Consider the following 19,295-nt stretch of genomic DNA (forward strand, 5'->3'; position numbering starts at 1 on the left):
AAAAAAAACATTTTAAAATTTCTGTTTTCGCCTTTGCTTAAAATCTCTGAATTGAGCTGTGGTAACAGACAAATTAAAAAAAAAGAAAAAGAAAAAAAACGTACTTACCTTCGGAAACCACCAATCATGTTCAATGTAATACCAGGCAACACTGACTGAGCAACTTCAGATACAAAATCAAAAATGTTCTTCCCCTCTTCAACTTTCACAGGAGTTGTCAAATCTTCATAAAAGGCAAGCCCTTAAAAAAGGTCAAATTATTTCAGTATTATTTATAGTTATTCCTTTATAAGTGATAGAAATAAAATCTTGCCAACAATAGCGTAAAATTCGAAACCAACAAATGATTCCCAACAGAAACCACTTCTGTCCCTCCCCCCGCCAAAAAAAGTTGAACAATTCTTGGTTGTGATAAGATGATAACTTTAAAGTTTTATAGCGACCAATATTTAGAGTGTATAAGGGCATCCACACAAATTTTTCGAGGGGTATAAGCAGCAACAAAGCAAGAATTTTTTCTAAAGATTTTAGAAAAAATCCACCAGAAGGGTCAGATTTATTTAAATATTATTCAAGTTTTATACTTCATAAATATTTTTAGAATTTTTGGGAAGAAAAAACCTACCCCTCTTGCTATACCTTCTGAACAACCTTGATAGTTAATTCGAAAGGAAATCTATTTGTTAGAACCACTAAAAGGTGTAGTCTGAAATCCATGTACTTTCATATTACGAAACTTGCAAGAAAAAAAATAAAGATGTAAATGTGGAAATAGAAGAACGGAGAAGGAACTGAATTGACAGAGATGATAGATGAGCAAATGAACAGTGATGAAGGAGAAAAAACTGGGAACTTTTGGAACTAACGTTTTCAGCTGAGACTAAAGCATCATAAGGTATCCAGTGAAGGATATGATAAAGATAAAAGTTTAGATGTCTCAGAAATATCTTTTTTACTTACAGAAAATTACAATGACATCAAAAACAGTTTAGAAAACAACACAGCTGCCTGGACAGGTTATGTAAAAAGTTTAAAATACAAAGATAGCTAATTTAGATCTAGGCTCTCATTAGCTACGCTATTTTTCCAAAATACACCCAACTTCTAATCATACAAAATAAATTCAGCTTATATTGAAAGTAGTTCGACTGCGGTATTTTGTACATATAGAAAAGGCGTTTTCTGAAATTGTTCATGAAATTGATATTTACACCCAATACTCCTAAACTCACCGTGTTATCCTTTTTCCTATACCTTCCCTTAGTAGATATATTTTTCCTATGTTTTCCCTTTTTCTTAGGTATCCTCTTTATTTTAGCCTCAATTAGTTGGAAATCAAAGCTTTTGATACCAAAAGGATTTTTTGACGAGTTTTGAAAGTCAAAATATTTTTCCTTAACAAAAATCTGGTTGCATTTAAAAAAAATTAAATTCTTTGCTCTTCTGTAGAAGGTATCTAATTTAAGATAACGCACTTTCGATTACATTAGCCATATTACCAAACAACCATAATCACCTTGCTTATGGCAGTTACTCATAGCGAAAGCAGGATAGGAGAGTCAAAGCTCAGAGCTCAGGCCAATCCCAAAAAAATTTGGTGGAAGGAGAGCACATCCCTAAATAAAGGGCTTTACAGGATCCTTAAGAATCTAATTTTATTATACCGCATCTGGTCAAGCTCAATATGATAGCCCCTCAACCTCCGATAAAAATCCAAGCTTTATGCCCAAGTGAAGCTTTACAGTCTTCATTCAGAGTTCATGGTGTGAGGACCTTTTTTGGATATAACCTATTACTAAAGGATTATAGTCTCTACCTGACCTAAAGCTAATATTTAATTCAGTGACCAAGGGATTATAATTTGAATAAGCGGATTATTTTTCTTCTTGAGTGAAAATTCCCTCGGTAACTATGGATTTTCTTATTGATATTCTCATGATCAGTGACCTGTATAATATACATAATTAAGGCTATCTGATATTTATAGACTTTCCGATATTTATTGGCAATTGGCAATTAATTGGGTGGGAGGAGAAAAGTAAGCAGAAGAGGGGTGAGTGAGTTGTTTGCAAGAGCCATGGTACCCACCGGGCTTGCCCCTTAAATTGCGGGGACAAGTTAGACAGCCTCCAACACTTCCCTTTACGATTGATTCCCTTATCCCAGTTTCAAAATGAGTCCAAATGTACCAGTCAACACCAAACCAGGGGATCTCTTTCTAGCTAGGTTCGCAGGCTACCCATTATGGCCAGTTCGGATTCTGGAGTCTGTCCCCACTTCGAAAGGGCCTAAAAAGTATCACGTTTTCTGCTATGGAAAAAAAATGATCGCCAATTAGTTACTTTTGAGCAGCTTGTCAGTTACAAAGATAATGTAACGGAAGCTTTAGCCAAGAAAACGAGAGGAGTAGATGCTGCATTTGATGAATTACGTGATTATCCGGATGTTTATAAACAGTAGCTGAAGGGTTCAAATACTGCTGCTGATTGTGCAGCAGAATTGCGAAATCTTGTTAATGCTACCGAGCAGGATTTGCTCGCTACAAAGAAAAATTTATCAGAGACAATTGAAAAGAAAATAGCCGAAAAACTGAAATCGACCGGGTCAACTCCAGCGGCTAGTACTGCCAAGTTTCCGACAGAGACCATGGTTTCAGAAATACACGATGCGATCAATGTGGAATTTAGCCCAAAGTTTAACATCATTGAAAAACAGCTCAAAAGTTACTTGCATGCTATCGAAATCCTTGAGAACAGGGTAACTCAACTAGAGGCGAAAGTTGACGATTATGAGCATGAAGCTAAGCTAGATTCTCTCTTATTTAACGGTGTGAAACAGAACCCATCGCAAAATATAAATCCAGCTATTAACCATATCATACGTGACCAAATGGGCCTGTCTAGTATCGCAAATTCCGATGTTGTGAGTGTTCACCGGTTCCGTCTGGGTTCTAGTAACTCACAAAGACCGGACAAGGTGGCTCCCGTGCTCGTGAAATTTCGTTCTAAGGACATTGCTAGCGCCGTTTTCAAAGCAAAGAAGAATCTTGCACATAGTGGAATTTTTGTATCTGAAAATCTCACGAAGAAAAAGAGCGAATTACTGAATGCTGCCAGAGATAAATTTGGAAACCGATGTGTATGGTCAGATCAGGGGAGAGTTTTTGTGTGACAGTCTAGTGTTAGTCCCATTCAGCGTATTAGGGGTATCGATGATCTTCTGTAATATCAGTGATAGTGATAATCGTTTTCATTTCCGTTCATTTTTTTTCTTTTTCTTGTTGGAGTTTACAATATTTTTTTTTTTTCGTTATCCCTTTTCTGTATATTTCCTTACCGTCAAATGCGGTCTGTACTATATTATGAATGGCTGTTCAAGTAAATAATGATATGCAGCAGTCCCGTTTGGACTTGTTGCAAAATTCGCCGTTTCGTATTGAAGATGTTTTGTCGTTATCGGTAGCGAATGATTTTGTGGGTCATCCATTTAAGCCGCTGCGGAGTAGCAAATATATTCGGTTAAGTGATATTGAAATGCCTGGGAAATCTGAGTCTTTGATTGTGGCTCAGTGGAATTGTCATCTGAATTCTAACCACCATGAGGTCGCCCGTCTGCTAGATCTTTATAAAAATAAGGTAGAAGTATTAGGGATTTGCGAGTCGTTCGTAACTCAAGACACTTTCCTCTCGTCACATTTTTTTCCAGGCTATAAACTTGTGTCAAAACAAGGAGTTCAATGAGAGGAGGAGGTTTGACTTTTCTGCTAGCAAATTCTTTGGATTACGTAATTCGAGATGATTTAACTCTCTGGAATGAAGGTAAGCTCGAAACTTTATCAATAAAAATAGAGTTAAAGAAAAATAGAAGGTTCATCATTTCTTTGGTTTACCGGCCGCCCAGCGCAAACCCAGATGAATTTTTTAGAGAATTCGATGGATTTCTTCAAAGAATGTCAAGTACTAAACTCCAATGTATTTTTTTAGGCGATTTTAACTTCGATCTTTTAAATCTAGAAGGAGTAAACCTTGATTTTTTTAACCTTATGCTTTCACATAACCTTTATCCCGCAGTTTCAATCCCAACTAGGATAACAGATCATTCGGCAACCCTGACTGACAATATTTTCCTTTCTTCGGATGCAATTGTGGAGTGCTGTGCTGACGTTGTCTTACACCCTGGGTCTGACCATCTACCAGTATTTCGCACCATTAAAAGATTTGGCTGTAAACATAAAACCACTACTAAGCTTCAATTCAGAATGATGAAAGCTGAAAATCTCAGGAAATTTAAAAGTGAAATCAGCACCATATCATAGCAAGAAGTCATGGCGGAGAAAGAAGACCCCTCGACTGCTTTTGATAAATTTATGAGTATTTTGTCTCCCATCTATGATCAGTGTTGCCCATTAAAAACTGCAACTAAGAAGAAAAACCAACAGCGGAAGCCATGGATTACGGAAGAGATACTGGAAATGATGAAGAAGAGAGACCAATTATTCTCAGATTATCTCAACTGTGAGAGTGATGAGAGTTGGGAAGAGTACAGAAAGGCAAGAAATAGGGTGAATTGTGCACGACGAGCTGCAGTGAGGGAGTATTTCGGAGAGAAATTAAAAACGCAGAAAGAAGACATTAGAGAGACCTGGCTGACTATTAAAAGCGTTCTCGGCAAGGGTAAGGATTCAGCATCAACTGAACAGTTAGCCATAGGTGAAAGAACTGTGAGTGGGAGGCAAGAAGTTAGTGAAGAGTTTTGTAAGTTTTTTACCAAAATAGGATCGCAAATAAACCAAGAGGCAAAAGATCAAAGCGGACAGCTAGATACTGAGGAGTTTGACGATAACCGCGGTCTTCATCACTCATTTTACTTTACCGAATGTACTATGGATGACATTACCCAAGCAGTGAAATCGATCAAGATCAAATCTAATGCAGCTGGTGTTGATGGCCTAAACATTAAAGCATTTAAAGCAGTTGCTGCGTATCTCTTACCTGTGATATTATATCTAGTCAATTTATCTGTTCAAAAAGGTGTGTTTCCTGACGAACTAAAGCGGGCAAAAGTTATACCCCTCCATAAAGGAGGCGATAAAAGAGATATTTCCAACTGGAGACCAATATCTATTCTACCGCTCTTCTCAAAAATTTATGAAAAAGTAGTGTACAAGAAAATATACGAGTACATGAATTCGCTTGGGTTTTTGTCAGATTCGCAGTTTGGTTTTAGAAAAGGTCATTCTACAGTGCATGCCGTTCATCACCTTTTAGATTGTGTAAATAGTGCGTTAGAAAATAATTTGATCCCTCTAACTATTTTTACTGATTTGAAGAAGGCGTTTGACATTGTGGATTTTGAAGTTCTACTGAAAAGACTGAGAAACCTTGGAATTAAAGATACAGCATTAAGTTGGTTTCGGTCTTATCTGTGTGGAAGATCAATGAAGGTGGTGATGAGTGATATATTAAGCGCAGCTATGCCTATAAATTGTGGTGTTCCCCAAGGATCAGTCCTTGGCCCATTACTCTTCTTGGTATATGTGGATACTCTTCGATTTTACCTAAATGATTCAGTTTTCACCTCTTTCGCCGATGATACAGCTATCACAGTGTTTGCCCGGACTTTAAAAGAGGTTGTGCAAAAAGCGAACCACGTCCTTAGTCGGCTTCATGTTTTTACAGCTCTAAGCTCCCTTGCAGTAAATCCAAGAAAAACGAATTTTATGGTGTTTAGTAGAACTGGTGTACCTGAACTTCTTGAAAATGTGCTTTATAACGGTGTTAGCATAACACAGGTGTTTTTTTTGTAAATATCTCGGATTTTATATTGATTGTAATTTGTCTTGGAAGAAGCATGGTGAAATAGTGTCGGCAAAAGCAGCTAGAGGATTGGGAGTGATGAGGAGACTGAAAAAAGTCTTCCCGGTAGCAGTTGTCAAATTGTTGTACAGTGCTATTGTGCACCCTTACTTCACGTACGGTTGTTCTGTTTGGGCAAGCAATTTCGTGATGAATTATAAGCGAACTCAAATAATACAAAACAAAGCACTGCGTCTGATAGGAGAATTTCAAAACTGTCAGAATACTGTGGAGTGTTTTAGAAAGAATGATATTTTGAACATAGGCGAGCTACGTGATTACCAGCTAGCGATTTTTGTTTTTCAAAGTGTAAATAAGGTAAGCCCTGAGTATTTTTATGATTTTTTTAAAACTAACTCGTTTTATCACCCTTATTTTACCCGGAATTCGGAGGATTTGACTCACGAGAGAAGAAATACAACGAGAGCAGGATGTGTTCTCAGAAACATAGGTATCAGCGTCTGGAATGACCTTCCAGAATCGGTCAGAGCGGCAGTAAGTCTGGCATCATTCAAGAGAATGGTTAAATTCCATTTTTTAAAAAGGAGAGAAGTGTGATAAGAGGAAAGGGTATTTATTTATTTAGTATTAAATATTAATTATTTTGTTTTTTTACCCCCCCCCCCAAGGATTTTTTTTTCTTTCTTCAAAATCATTTGAAGAAATGATTTAGCAGATTCATGGTGGTTGGAATTGCGACCACAGTCAGGACTCTTTTGTCTTAAGAGTGGCCGTTAATGGTAAATTCTTTGTTTAGTTTATATGTTTTGGATGAAAATAAAAAATATCTATCTATCTATCTATCACAAATTCAAATCTAAGAATCAAACAGTTCATATTAACGAAATGAAGTAAGGAGCAACCCGGCTCAACAATAACCAAAACTCTAAAAACCGGAATTTTGATACCAATAGAAACATCAAAAGGATTTTGTATTTTGATTTTAAATATGTAAGTTTCATCAAGTTTAATCTTACCCATCAAAAGTTAGGAGCCTGAGAAAATTTGCCTTATTTTCAAAAAAGGGGAAATCACACCCTAAAGGATCTTAATGAAAATCATACCATCAGATTCAGCATAACAGAGAGCCTTACTGTAGAGGTTTCAAGCTCCTATCTGCAAAAATATGAAATTTTGTATTTTTTGTCAGATAAAAAATCACGGATGCGTGTTTATTTTGTTTATTTTTTTTGTTTGTTTGTTCTTTTTCCCCAGGGGTGATTGCCTCAACCCAGCGGTCCTAGAATGTCGCGAGAGGGCTCATTCTAACGGAAATTAAAAGTTCTATTACCCCTTTTTAAGTGACCAAAAATTTTGAGGGTAACTAGGCCCCCTCCCACGCTCATTTCTTTTTCAAAGTCACCGGATCAAGATTTTAAGATAGTCATTTTGTTCAGCATAGTCAAAAAATCTAATAACTATGTCTTTAAGGACGACTTAATCCCCCACAGTCCCCAAGGGAAGGGCTGCAAGTTATGAACTTTGCCCAGTGTTTACATATGGCATTGGTTGTTGGGAAATATACAGACGTTTTTAGGTGGGATTTTTTCTGGTGGTGGGGGGTCAGGAGGAGGGGGATACGTGGAAGGATCTTTCGATGGAGGAATTTATCATGGGGGAAGAGAATTTCCATAAAGGGGATGCTGGATTTTCCAGCATTATTTAAAAAAACAATGAGAAGTTAAATAAAAAAAGGATATGATAAAGCCTCTTTCAAATACGGAATAATTTTCCGTTCGTTTTAAGTTATAATGTCGCTCCTTGCTTTCAGTTAAAAAAACATTTTTTGAATTTAATTTCTGGACGTTTTTGAATTAATGCAGGTTTTGATTTTGACTCACCGTACATGATTAATTCAAACGAAGTTGGCAAATTAATCTTACTTTTTTGGCTAAACGGCTTTCTCAAAGTTTTGATCGGACGATTTTGAGAAAAGAGGGACAGGGAAGGGGGCATAGTTCCCCCCTTCGCGCCGCCATTCCTTCTTCGCGACTTACGTTGGGACAATTACAACTGTCCTTTAACAACCCACATACTTGTTTCTATTTTTCCGAGGATAATTACGATTGGAAATATACATTGCGTACATAGTATTTAGATAAATGACGTTGACTACTGACTACACACTTACCAAACATAATTCTCACGTCTGTCTCTTTTTCTTTATCTTTGTATTTGTTCCGCAAGTCCCACACAGAACGATACCCTTCGTTGTACCATTCCTTGGCTTTTGCTTTTCCGCTATTAAATACCTCCATAAAGCTCTAAAGAAATGAGAAGAGAAAAGATGTATTTCTAGTAACATTAAGATTACACCATTTCTTACCCATAATTAAATGTAAAAACGCAAGAAATTAGTACTCTTATAGACTCCATGACCAGTAAAAGCGTGAAGGGGCGGGGGTAAACATATTTAAAATAATACCCAAGCAACTAAGAGGTAAAAAACTGTCTAAAAAAGGTTAAAAACTAGGAAACTTTTAAATGAACATCCCTTTAAAAAGTTGGAGGGCAACTAGGCCTGCTCCCTCGCTCCTTTTTTCTTAAAATCTTCCGATTAAAACTATGAGAAAGCCATTTAGCCAACAAAAAAATTAATATGCAAATTTCGTTTTAATAATTTACGTGCAGAGAGCCAAGATCAAAACATGCATTAATTCAAAAACGTCCAGAAATTTAATAAAAAAAAAAAGTTTTTTTTTTAACTGAAAGTAAGGAGCGACATTAAAACTTAAAACGGACAGAAATTACTCTATAGATGAGAGGGGCTTTTCCTCCTCAACGCCCCGTTCTTTACGCTAAAGTTTTTTTACTGTTTTAAAAAATAGAGTTAAGAGAAAGAGTGAAACTTTAGCGTAAAGAGCGAGGCGTTAAGGAGGAAAAGCCCCTTTCATCTACGGAGTAATTTCTGTTCGTTTTAAGTTTTAATGTCGCTCCCTACTTTCAGTTAAAAATACTTGTTTTTTTTTATTATTTAATAATGAAGAAAAGCGGATACAGATCGTTATTTAATTATAGACATTTGGTCAGAATTTTGCTTTGTGAATGTTTACATAAACCGAACAATTTCTTTTTAAAGCTTCTCTTCTCTTGAAAGGACTCATCTGTTAGGGTTAAGATTGCATGGGAGTATTTTTACACTAGGTAGGTTTAGTCTGAAACCGGTTCGTAAAAAGGAGACATAAATCCTATTATCAAATCTCCTAAGTCCTCAACTCAAATTTATTCAAGAAATAGGTGTAGGGCAATGTTCCTAACAGGAATTCTCAGCGCTTGCTTTAGTGAGATTCTGAAGGGTAGAATCGGTTTTTAGTGAGAAAAACACCAAAGTCGATATTCTTATTCAAGGAAATGACGAAAGACTGTTAGAAAGCGAATGGATAAAGGGGTAATGGACATATTGGATGCTTACATTGAATTAGAAGTCAAGATTTTTTAAAGCTTTAATCTTTGCCGAGCCAAGTCGCACCTAATGATATAAACAAAACAAAAGGAGCAAGAATTTTGAATGGTCCGTGTTATTCGTTGATTTTCAAGTTATACTTGCGGTAGAGATACGCGGCTAAATGGCTAAAACTAAATTGTAAAAACTTATATTAATATATAAATTTCCTGTACAGGGATTCTGGCAATGGTGTTTTCAATTGTGCACTTCTTGTTTCGATCTAACGCCGTCTTCTAGGGCGTTTCAAGCTATTTCTCGACATTCCAATATGTTAGTTGTCGTAATAGCATTTTACTATTTACGACAGATTGAAATATCATTTATCATTCCTGAATCAGCTGCAAATGGTGATTTTTCTCCTGGCCAGATTTTTTAAAATACGTTTTAAAATTTTTGGTTACTGTTGGCTGTGGTTCGTTATTTACTAGGTTGCAGCTATCACTGCACCCATGACTAATTCTTCATCTAATATTCCCCATTATTACAATATTTTTGCCTTTTTTTTATCTAATTCATAATCCAGATAGGAAAATTGCTTTGCAAAGCTGCCATCTTTCCCAACCTCGAGGATTTATTTTCATTTTTACTCTGATTGGTCAATCCCAAAAATTGTCCTTGAAAGTTCAACATAATTGAACAAATTAAATTACTCCTGGGGCGTATAATTGTCCCTCTAGTCATGCGTAATCATGTTTTGATCGTCAAGTGAAGCTATAGTGCAGCTCGAGCATCATGATTTGCGAATTAATATGTTTTGGTGTGTACTTGGATACCTAAATTAAACTTACTGAACACAAATCTTCAAGTTGTGAAGCAAATTACCTTAATTCACATGCGTGAATTTTAAATGTTTTTATTTCACATACGATAATTCTCTGATATTCCACTTCTTCTGTTTTTATTATGATTCAAGAGGCCCATAATTTAACTAAAACAACGTCAGTGCTTAACGTGATTGTAGATTTCTAAGCTTAAATATGGCACCTCTTGAACTTTCAGAATGCCCCCACTTTTTACACATCCGAACAGCCGTCGATTCTGTCCTTCCACAATCATGGAGCTGAGTGTCCATGACTTTATCCATGGTTGAAAAATCGGTTCACCTTGTTCCTCTAACAAACAAAGTTATTGAACTAACAAAGTTAGTTCAATTTCATTGTGTTAGAAGGGAAAGATAGAAACTTGTAAATAAGACAACTTACGTCTAGTATAGCAAACTTAGTGTCTGCTTTCTTTTCCTCCACTTCTTCACTCTTTCCAGTTTCAAGAACTTCTTTGACGACTTTAAAACAATGACCTTCCCCGAGATCTTTGATACCTCGTACCTAAAATCATACTAAAATAAAAAAACACCGCTACTCAGAGCATATTACGGAGAACCGAAAACAGATTTCCGTAGAAAGAATGATAGTAAGTAAATAAAAAGAACCAGAAAGAATGTGCGCTAATGTTTAAATAAATGTATGGTTATGCTTAAATCCTTTGATTTCAAGAAAAAATTTTAACATAGAAGCTACGGTCTATCATAAGTCGCAAAAAAGGAGTAGTAGGGGTAGGTATTAAAGTGGTGATATGAATAAACTCCTAACAGCACATCATTGAAACTGGACAATTAAGGGCTCACAAGTTGAAACTTCAAAAAATGAATCCATGGCTCTGGCATAAGTGGTACAAACTTCTACTTGAAAATAAATGTAGTTAAAATACGCTGCAGCTACTACTACTACTACTACTAACAACTCGACGGTAGACACAGCTACGCAAGCTCCTCCTCCATTCCATCCTAATGACAAACTCCCACCCCAACCGAGGACGACCTGTTTTCCGTTTAGCCTTAGAAGGTTTTCCGAAAAGGACAATCTTTGATCATCTGTCATTCTTCATCCACAGAACGTGACTTTGCCATTTCAACCTTTCTCTCAGTATAGCCATAGAAAGCGGGATTGAACCACACTTTTTGTAAAATCTACTGTTTGAAATACGGTCAGTCAGTCGGGAATCCATAGGCAATTCCTCTGGAAAATATAAAGCAAATTTTCCCTCGTTCTTTGGAGCGCCCATGGTTCTGAACCATATTTAATCACTGTCGTCACTGTAACTTCCAATTTTCTAATTTTGGTTCACAGACTTTTCTTTCACCTTCCCACCGTCATTACTAATAATACTAACAAGGAAAGTGAAGCTGTCCACTCGACCGATCATTTCGGTACCCAACTTCACCTTTCCATCTTCACGTACTCCTAGCCTTAGCGACTCAGTCTCCTTAACGTTGATTTTCAAACCTATTTTAGCACCCAGAACTCGTAAAACCTCTAAAAATTCAGTCCTTTTGCTCACACTTTCTTCTAGGGTGCTTAAAGGATCATTGTAATCAAAGTCCAGGAAAGTTTTTCTCCCTCATTTAATTCTGTGTTCTCCCATTGCCTTTCCTGTGCTATTTAAGACTAAGTCCATCAAAATGATCCAATTATAAAGGGAATTAGAACACAGCCGTGGTTAACTCCTGAGTTAATACGAAACCAGCTACTAGCCTCATTTCCTGATATACCATACAAGGATAAGACCTTCGCTAAAGCTCTTCTATCAGCTGAACCGAACGGGTGCTCATAATCTAGAACTTTGAGGACTAAAGGTGTTTGATAACTCATGCACTCGTGATGCAGGATGAAAAAGAGACTCATTAAATTCTTTAAAAGCTTACCGTTCATTATAGCTATATCAATAGCGCTTTTACTAAACGAATGTTTAGCAAAGTATTTTTTCCTCAGTAAAACATAAAATTGGGTATTTCCTAAAAACAAACAACAACAAAAGAACACAAAAAAACATAGAAAGCCATTTCTACAGTAGTTATAATACTGATCAGGATTAAAAACTCCTCCACAACAATTAGAGCGAATGTAAAAAAAAAAAAAAAAAAAAAAAAAAAAAAAAAAAAAAAAAAAAAAAAAAAAAAAAAGCAAAACAAGTATCCAGTCTTGCCAATTCATTAATCTAGTTCACACGGTCTTCTTCATAAATTCATTATGTTATATCAGGCGTATTGTTACTTTTCTAAATACTTCCTATATATAAAAAGCTATAAGAATTTTGACACATATCTACTGCGACAAACTCGTCTCAGCGTCGGACTACCCGTGGAAAACGTGCAAGGCTAATGCTCCCCTTATCTACTGCTTTTGCTTTGGCCATCCTCAAAGAGATCCACAATGATTTTTCTCTTACTTTTATTCCATCATATCACTCTATAATCTGCGGCATTCACTCTTTCTTTCTCTTGTCAGCTTTCCGAAAGGGTGCCATATTTTCTTGAGTTATAATAATCCATGTTGCGATAATCATTTGTCCAAACCAAACCAATTGAGCTTATTTTACCAATGGTTTTTTCTTAACTGAGTAAATTTTTACTGAATTTTTTGATTAACTGAGCTAATTTTTTTAATTTCCACCACCAAATGCGATTTTTACCAACCTATCAGCACTGTCTCATGGGTGATTTGTTCACCCATAGTACATGTCTAACGCACCCAAGCCACTCTTGGTTGCTAGCCTTTATATCATCATCTTGCCGCATGGTTTCTAGGTCTTTCTTAGGTTATACTAGTTCAAGCTACGATAATCATTAGTCAAAGTCAAATAATTTGGGCTTATTTAGTCCATTATTTTTATTTAGCAAATTTCACTGTCTTTTTACCCCATTAGGCAGATTTTATGTTAAATCTCATTAGCCTAATTCAATTTTTACCAGTCAAGTAAGCAAAAACAAGCGCAGCCAATCAGCACTGGCAACATTGTAGGGTTCACTGTCCAAGTCTACGCAGAATACAGACCCAATACATCTGGTGCCCTCTTTCTTTCTACATACGCTCATTTGGAATGAACCACATCTTTCATTATAAATTATGTTTGCGAACTTAATTATGTAATCTTGGTCATAAATATTATGACCACTGTTGGCAAAATTTTCAATTTGACTTATTACCTCATACGAGCAAGATAATAAGTCCAAAGCTTCCAATACAATACAGGTCGAGTAGCTTAAAGCTGTTCAGATTAATCTGTAGTGATACATAGTTGCTGTCTAATGGTAAATAGGAATTCCTATTGGTAAATATAATTTACCAATTGTAAATATAATTTACCAATTGTATATATTTACCTAATGGTAAATAGGAATTCCTTGTTCACAATCTATGTTCGGGTTACGAATTGAAAGATTTGCGGCGGAAAACGGCTTTCCCAAAGTTTCTGCGATTATCTGTTTTATATGAAGAGGAAAAAAACTGCCAAACCTGAACTATTACATAAACTATGAGGAAATGATAACATACCTGTTGCACATCCTCAACCTTAAACGGTAAACATTTAATGGTGGCTGCAGCTTTCATGAATGCCAATTCTCTATTTGCATCTACTTCAGTTTGACCCATTACCTCCCAGTAGTGACGTAAAATGTCCAATGGCTCCTACACAAATATTATAACTGGCTTAGAGGTAATCGAAGAAATTGGCACATGAACTACCCACATGAACTTTAGATGTCTAGAACATACAAGGGAAAGAAGCAGACACTGGGTGAAAGAATAGGGTTGGTGCTGTCCCACCGACCCTAGGAGAAGTTTTATGTGCACTTTTGGAAGTATATTTGTAATTCTTTAGTCCTTCCTGACACTAAAAAAAGAAGGTTTTTCAAATGAGAATAAGGAGCAACATTCAAACTTTAAACGAAAAGAAATTATTATGCATGTGGGAGAGGTTGCCCCCTCCTCAATACCTCAATCTTCGCACTAAAGTCTTTAAGTCCTTTAAAAAAAAAGCTTCCTATTGTTCTAATTAACTGACCATTGTCGTTCTGGAGTCGTTGTTTAAGAACTGGGACAAAAAGTCAAACTTTAACGTAAAGAGCTAGGTCTCAAGGAGGAGGCAACTCCCCTTATATACACAGTAATTTCAGTTCGTTTTAATATTGCTCCTTACTTTCAGTTGAAAAAAATACTTTTGTATATTTAATTTCTGATTGTTTTTGAACAATGCTGGGAAATCCTCCCCCTCCACAGAAAGAAAAGGAAAATCCTAAAAAATTCAATCCCAGTGAAAGTTTACCAAGGAAAATTACCATTAGCATCCTCATTTTACCAAAAAAAATTTTTTTTTCATAATTATCTTGATGCTCTAGGTTGTATTTGCTTTGGCTTGGTTTATTTTTGTTTTTATTTTGTCAGTGCTCCAGTTTTTTTCTTTTTTATGACCTCTTAGTTTTATTTTCGTAGTGTAACATTGTAAATGCTAAAGTATGTAACATTGTCAGTTCTAGTTTTTATTTTCGTAGTATAACATTGTATTTGTATTATTGTCAGTGCTAAAGTATGCCACCAGGCATGTGCACTGGTTTGTCATATCTATTTATGTAATTGTTTCAAATGAAAAATTATCTATCGATCTATCTATTTATCTATATGTTAAATTGAGTCGGCAAAGATAAAGTAAAAAAAATAACAATAATTTCGTACAGAAATCCTGGCGAATTCCGCCAGTGCAATACCTCCCCTGAAAATTGGACCCACCAAAAACTTCAATTTTCATGGAAAATTCTCCAAGTAGAAAATCCCCAAGCAGAAAATTCACCCTCCCCGGTCCCAAAAAAAGTATGCATACTACCCAATAACAAATACTAAATGTACGGGCAATTTTTGTAGCTTAAAGACCTTTCCCCAGGAGCCTTGGGGGCCATGTAATCTCTAAGGGCATAGTTATGGGATCTCCAAATTGTACTGAACGAAATGGCCATCTCAAAATTTTGATCAAACTACTTTGGAAAAAAAAGGGACACAGGGGAGGGGCTAGCTGCACTCTAATCATTTTGGTCACTTAAAAGAGGCACAAGAACATGTAATTTTCGTTTGAAAGAGCCCTCTCCCCATATTTTAGGACCACTGATTCAATACGATCACCCCTAGAAACAAAACAAAAAAAAATTAAAAAAACAAACACATGTTCTTTTGGAAAAAAATACAAAATTACACATTTTTGAAGATGGAAGTCCTCTTAAAACCTCTAGAGTGTGGTTCTTTGATACGCTGAATCTGATGGTGTGATTTTAATTAATATCCATCACTTTTAAGGGATTTTTTTTCAAAAATCCAATTAAGTTTTCTCAGGGTCCTAGCCTTGGATAGGTAAAACTAAACTTAATGAATTTTATATATTTGGAGTCAGCACAACAGTTTGATTCTTTTGATTTATCTATTTTTATTGAAATTCCATTTTCTGAAGTTTTGGCTACTATTGAGCCCCATCGTTCCTTACTTACAGTTCGTTATCACGAAGTTGATTAATCTCCTGACCTTTTACTAGCACCTTTCACCATTTATTACTACTAATACAAAATATCATCCTAAAATTCCAAAATGACATGAGACAGGAATTATAAGTATACCAGCTTGGGGTTTATTATTTTTGCATACACAAAAGCTAGAAAGGATTAAAGATAAGAACATTCCTTGAATCTAAATTTGGAATCGAGAAAACGACTCACTTTTGCCCCCCTAATCTGTTTTGATTTAGTTCAACATCCACCCAAATATTCCCCGAAAGCTTCGCCATATTGCGCTTAGCCTAAGTAGCAGCTATAATCATAATAGTGGTAGTAGCATCAGAACACCTTTTGTTTTTTTAACACCACCCCTCAACATACCCTGAAAGGTTCAACTTATTACCCTAACCAGTTCCTGGAACATTACTGATATGTCCTTTTGAAAACCAGCATGCAAATAGCTTGTTTGAATTCAGTTCAACATCCTCTCAATATTCCATGAAATTCTCACCTTAACAACCTTAGCTTTAGTAGTTCTAGTAGTTGCAGCAGTAGTAACAGTAGTAGAAGTAGGAGTAGCATCAAAAGTATCGGCAGTAGCAATTATTGCCTTTTGCTTAATTTACCATCCCCCACAACGTACCCTCAAGTTTCGACTTAATACACCAATCAATTCCTAAGACATGACTGGTACCCCAATTTGACAACCATCATGGACAGAGTGTGTTTTGATTTAATTGAAACTCTCCCTCAATATCTCATATAATTTTCACCTTCATACCCTTGGCCTTAGTATCCTTAATACATTAAGCTGTTCCAAAGATATTGCTTATATACAACTTGACATCCTACATGCACGTAATGTGCTTTAGATCGACTGAACATCCCCATCAGCATTCCTGAAAGTTTCATCTTAATACTATTATCTTCAGTAGTAACAGCATTCGTAATCGTAAGGACAATAGTATGCACACAGTGCCTATCGATTAGTTTAACATCCCCCTCAATATACCATAAAAGTTTCAAATTAATGCTATAAGCCGTTGCTGAAATATTCCTGATACACCTTTTTGATAACTTACATACACATAGTGTTTTGATTTAATTCAGCACCCACTAAACAACATTCCTTGAAATTTTCACTTTAATACCCCTAGCTTCAGTAGAAGTAAATATCGTATTTCCAGTAGTAGTTATAGCATGAACATAGTGTCTTTTCGTTACTTCAACATCCCTCTCAACATACCCTGAGAGTTTCAACTCAATGTCCTAGACCATTTTTGAGATATTGCTGATTCATCATTTTGGAAACTTACAAGATAATAGTGCGTTTTGATTTAGTTCAACACCCCCTAAACAATCCCTGAAAGTTTCACCTTATTACCTTTAGCCTGAGTAGTAGTAAGAGTCGTAGTAGTGTGGTAGCATTAATGCCAACATGTTTTTTCAATATCCCCTTCAGTACCACTACCACTAGAAACTTACTGCAGCACTAAGCCACCTGAGGCCAACACAACTACGAGCATTCCTCCTCCATCCCAATCTACTCAAAGCCTCCCTCTTTAAACCCTCCCAGGAAGTTCTAGTTTCCCTTAAATCTTTCCTTACGACATTCTCCCACCCCAGCCGGGGACGATCTGCTTTTCATTTGGCCCTAGACGGTTAGCCGAAAAGACCTTCACTAAGGCTCTTCTATCAGCTAAATGAAACGCTTGCTCATAATCCATGAAACTGAGGACTAAAGGTGTTTGATGACTGAAGCACTTCTAAATTACTAATCTAAGAGTTAGAATTTGGTTGACACAACCTCTACCATTCCTAATACCATACTGTTCTTCTTTAAAAACTTTATCCACAGCATCTTTAAGTTTGAAATGTATCATCATACTAAGTAATTTGCTAGGTATTTCCCCTTTTTCAAGACTCATATTCATAATCTTCAGTAACTTATTTCTGACCTCATGACCACCATATTTAAAAAACTCATTCACCAAACTGTCAGCACCTAGGGCCTTATCATTTTTTAATCCTTTAACTACTGTCACTAATTCTCCCTCACAAAATAAATCTTCCTTCACATCCAAAGTGTCACAAATTTTTCATTCTTCTCTATATTTTATCTCAAAATTTCCTACCCATCTCTTTGACCCCTTCCGTTAACAGGCCATTAGAATATTTACTATTATGCCGTCTGGCTGCATCTTCAGCAATTTCATCCATGGTCTCCACTTCAAACCTCCTTATTTCGTATTATAATACTTTCTCCACTTTCTTTATAATACTTTTATTTTCATATGATCTATTATTAAATAATTCTTGTAAAAGCCCCTCCTTCTCTCTATTGAATGTAAAGCATTTTCACTAATATGCCTAGCTGCGTTCCTAAACTTCTTCCCTAAATCACCATCAGCGACTACACAAACTATTTCCCTCAAATTATTCCATCCATCTTCTACATTGTTAAATTTTAAACTTTCCGGTTTACCATTTAACTGTTCCTGATAAGCTTATCTGAAATCTTCATCCTGGAGTCTACCAATGTCAGTGCTTCTCAGAAGGTAGTTTACCTTTCCAAATTTCGGTTTCAAGTTAACCCTAGACAATACTAGACATTGATCTTTATTTTTAAAAGCAGTAAAAGCACTCCTATATACCCTAGTATCTTGTATACCAGTATCCCCCTCAATATACCCTGAAAACTTCAACTTAGTACCCTAAGCAGTTCTTGGGGAGTTCATGATACGTCCTTTTGACAACCTGCATGTAAATAGTTTGTTTTTAATTTAGTTCAAAGCCCTTTCAACATTCCCTAGATTATCAGCTGAATGCTCTAAGCTTTAGCAGTAGTAACAGTAGTAATAAAAGTAGAAGTACCTGCAAACTAATATTGCCTTTTGGTTAGTTGAAGATTTCTTATAGCATACATGCCCTGTAAATTTAAACTTAAAACTCTAATCCATTTTTAACAAATTGCTGATGCGCCCTTCTGACAACTTAATGAATGTAGTGTATTTGGTTCAATTCAAGTTCCCCCTCAATATTCCCCATAATCTTCACCTTCGTACCCTTAGCCTTAGTAGTAGCAGTCGTCGTTGTAATAGTAGCAGTAGTGGAAATAGTAGCAGCAATAGGGGTAGAAGCAGCAGTAGCAGTATACACATATTGTCTTTTGCTCAGTTGGGCTTCTCCCTCATCATTCCCCGAAAGTTCATATTTGATTCTCTAGGTCTGGTGAATTTATTGAGTAGGTTGATCCGATGAATTTGGGGGGAAGGTGAAGGTGCATGGGAGGAGGCTAGTTGCCCTCAAATCTCTTTAGCCTCATCTACTTTTTGTAGGAAAGTACCCGAATCCACACCCACTTGAAATTCGATAGGCAAATATCATAATTATTGTCAAACAGGCTTTCTCCAAGAAATTTTATAGAACTGTTTTGCTTTTTCGGTGGTGGCACTGAGCAGGCTTAAAAGCTCCGAAGTCAAGCACTCCCTGACCTATGATACTTCGAAACAACCTTCAAGGGAATCTCAGCACTTTTCATTTTAGTTCATTTTCTTGGCGTCTCTGGTGGCCGATCTGATGGAACATCGTCCCGCATTTTTTCCAGTCCTGGCTTTTTTCTACCACGTTATAGTTTATTACCCGTTGATATGGCAGCTTTGCGACCTTTAGACCTATGTCC

General features: G+C 36.2%; 1 protein-coding gene across 1 annotated transcript in view; it reads right to left on the reverse strand.

Annotated features, from left to right (window-relative positions):
- LOC136032177 (DNA-directed DNA/RNA polymerase mu-like) overlaps positions 1-19,295 on the reverse strand; it is a 59,754-nt gene that overhangs the window by 15,307 nt on the left and 25,152 nt on the right. Inside the window, exons 4-7 of the mRNA XM_065712368.1 lie at positions 13,632-13,766; positions 10,503-10,625; positions 7,987-8,119; positions 109-241 (exon numbers count right to left, since the gene is read on the reverse strand). Coding sequence (XP_065568440.1) covers positions 109-241; positions 7,987-8,119; positions 10,503-10,625; positions 13,632-13,766 — 524 coding nt within the window. The remainder of the gene's footprint in view (positions 1-108; positions 242-7,986; positions 8,120-10,502; positions 10,626-13,631; positions 13,767-19,295) is intronic.

The sequence above is a fragment of the Artemia franciscana genome, chromosome 10 (genome assembly GCF_032884065.1).
Source record: "Artemia franciscana chromosome 10, ASM3288406v1, whole genome shotgun sequence".
NCBI classification, from domain to species: domain Eukaryota; kingdom Metazoa; phylum Arthropoda; class Branchiopoda; order Anostraca; family Artemiidae; genus Artemia; species Artemia franciscana.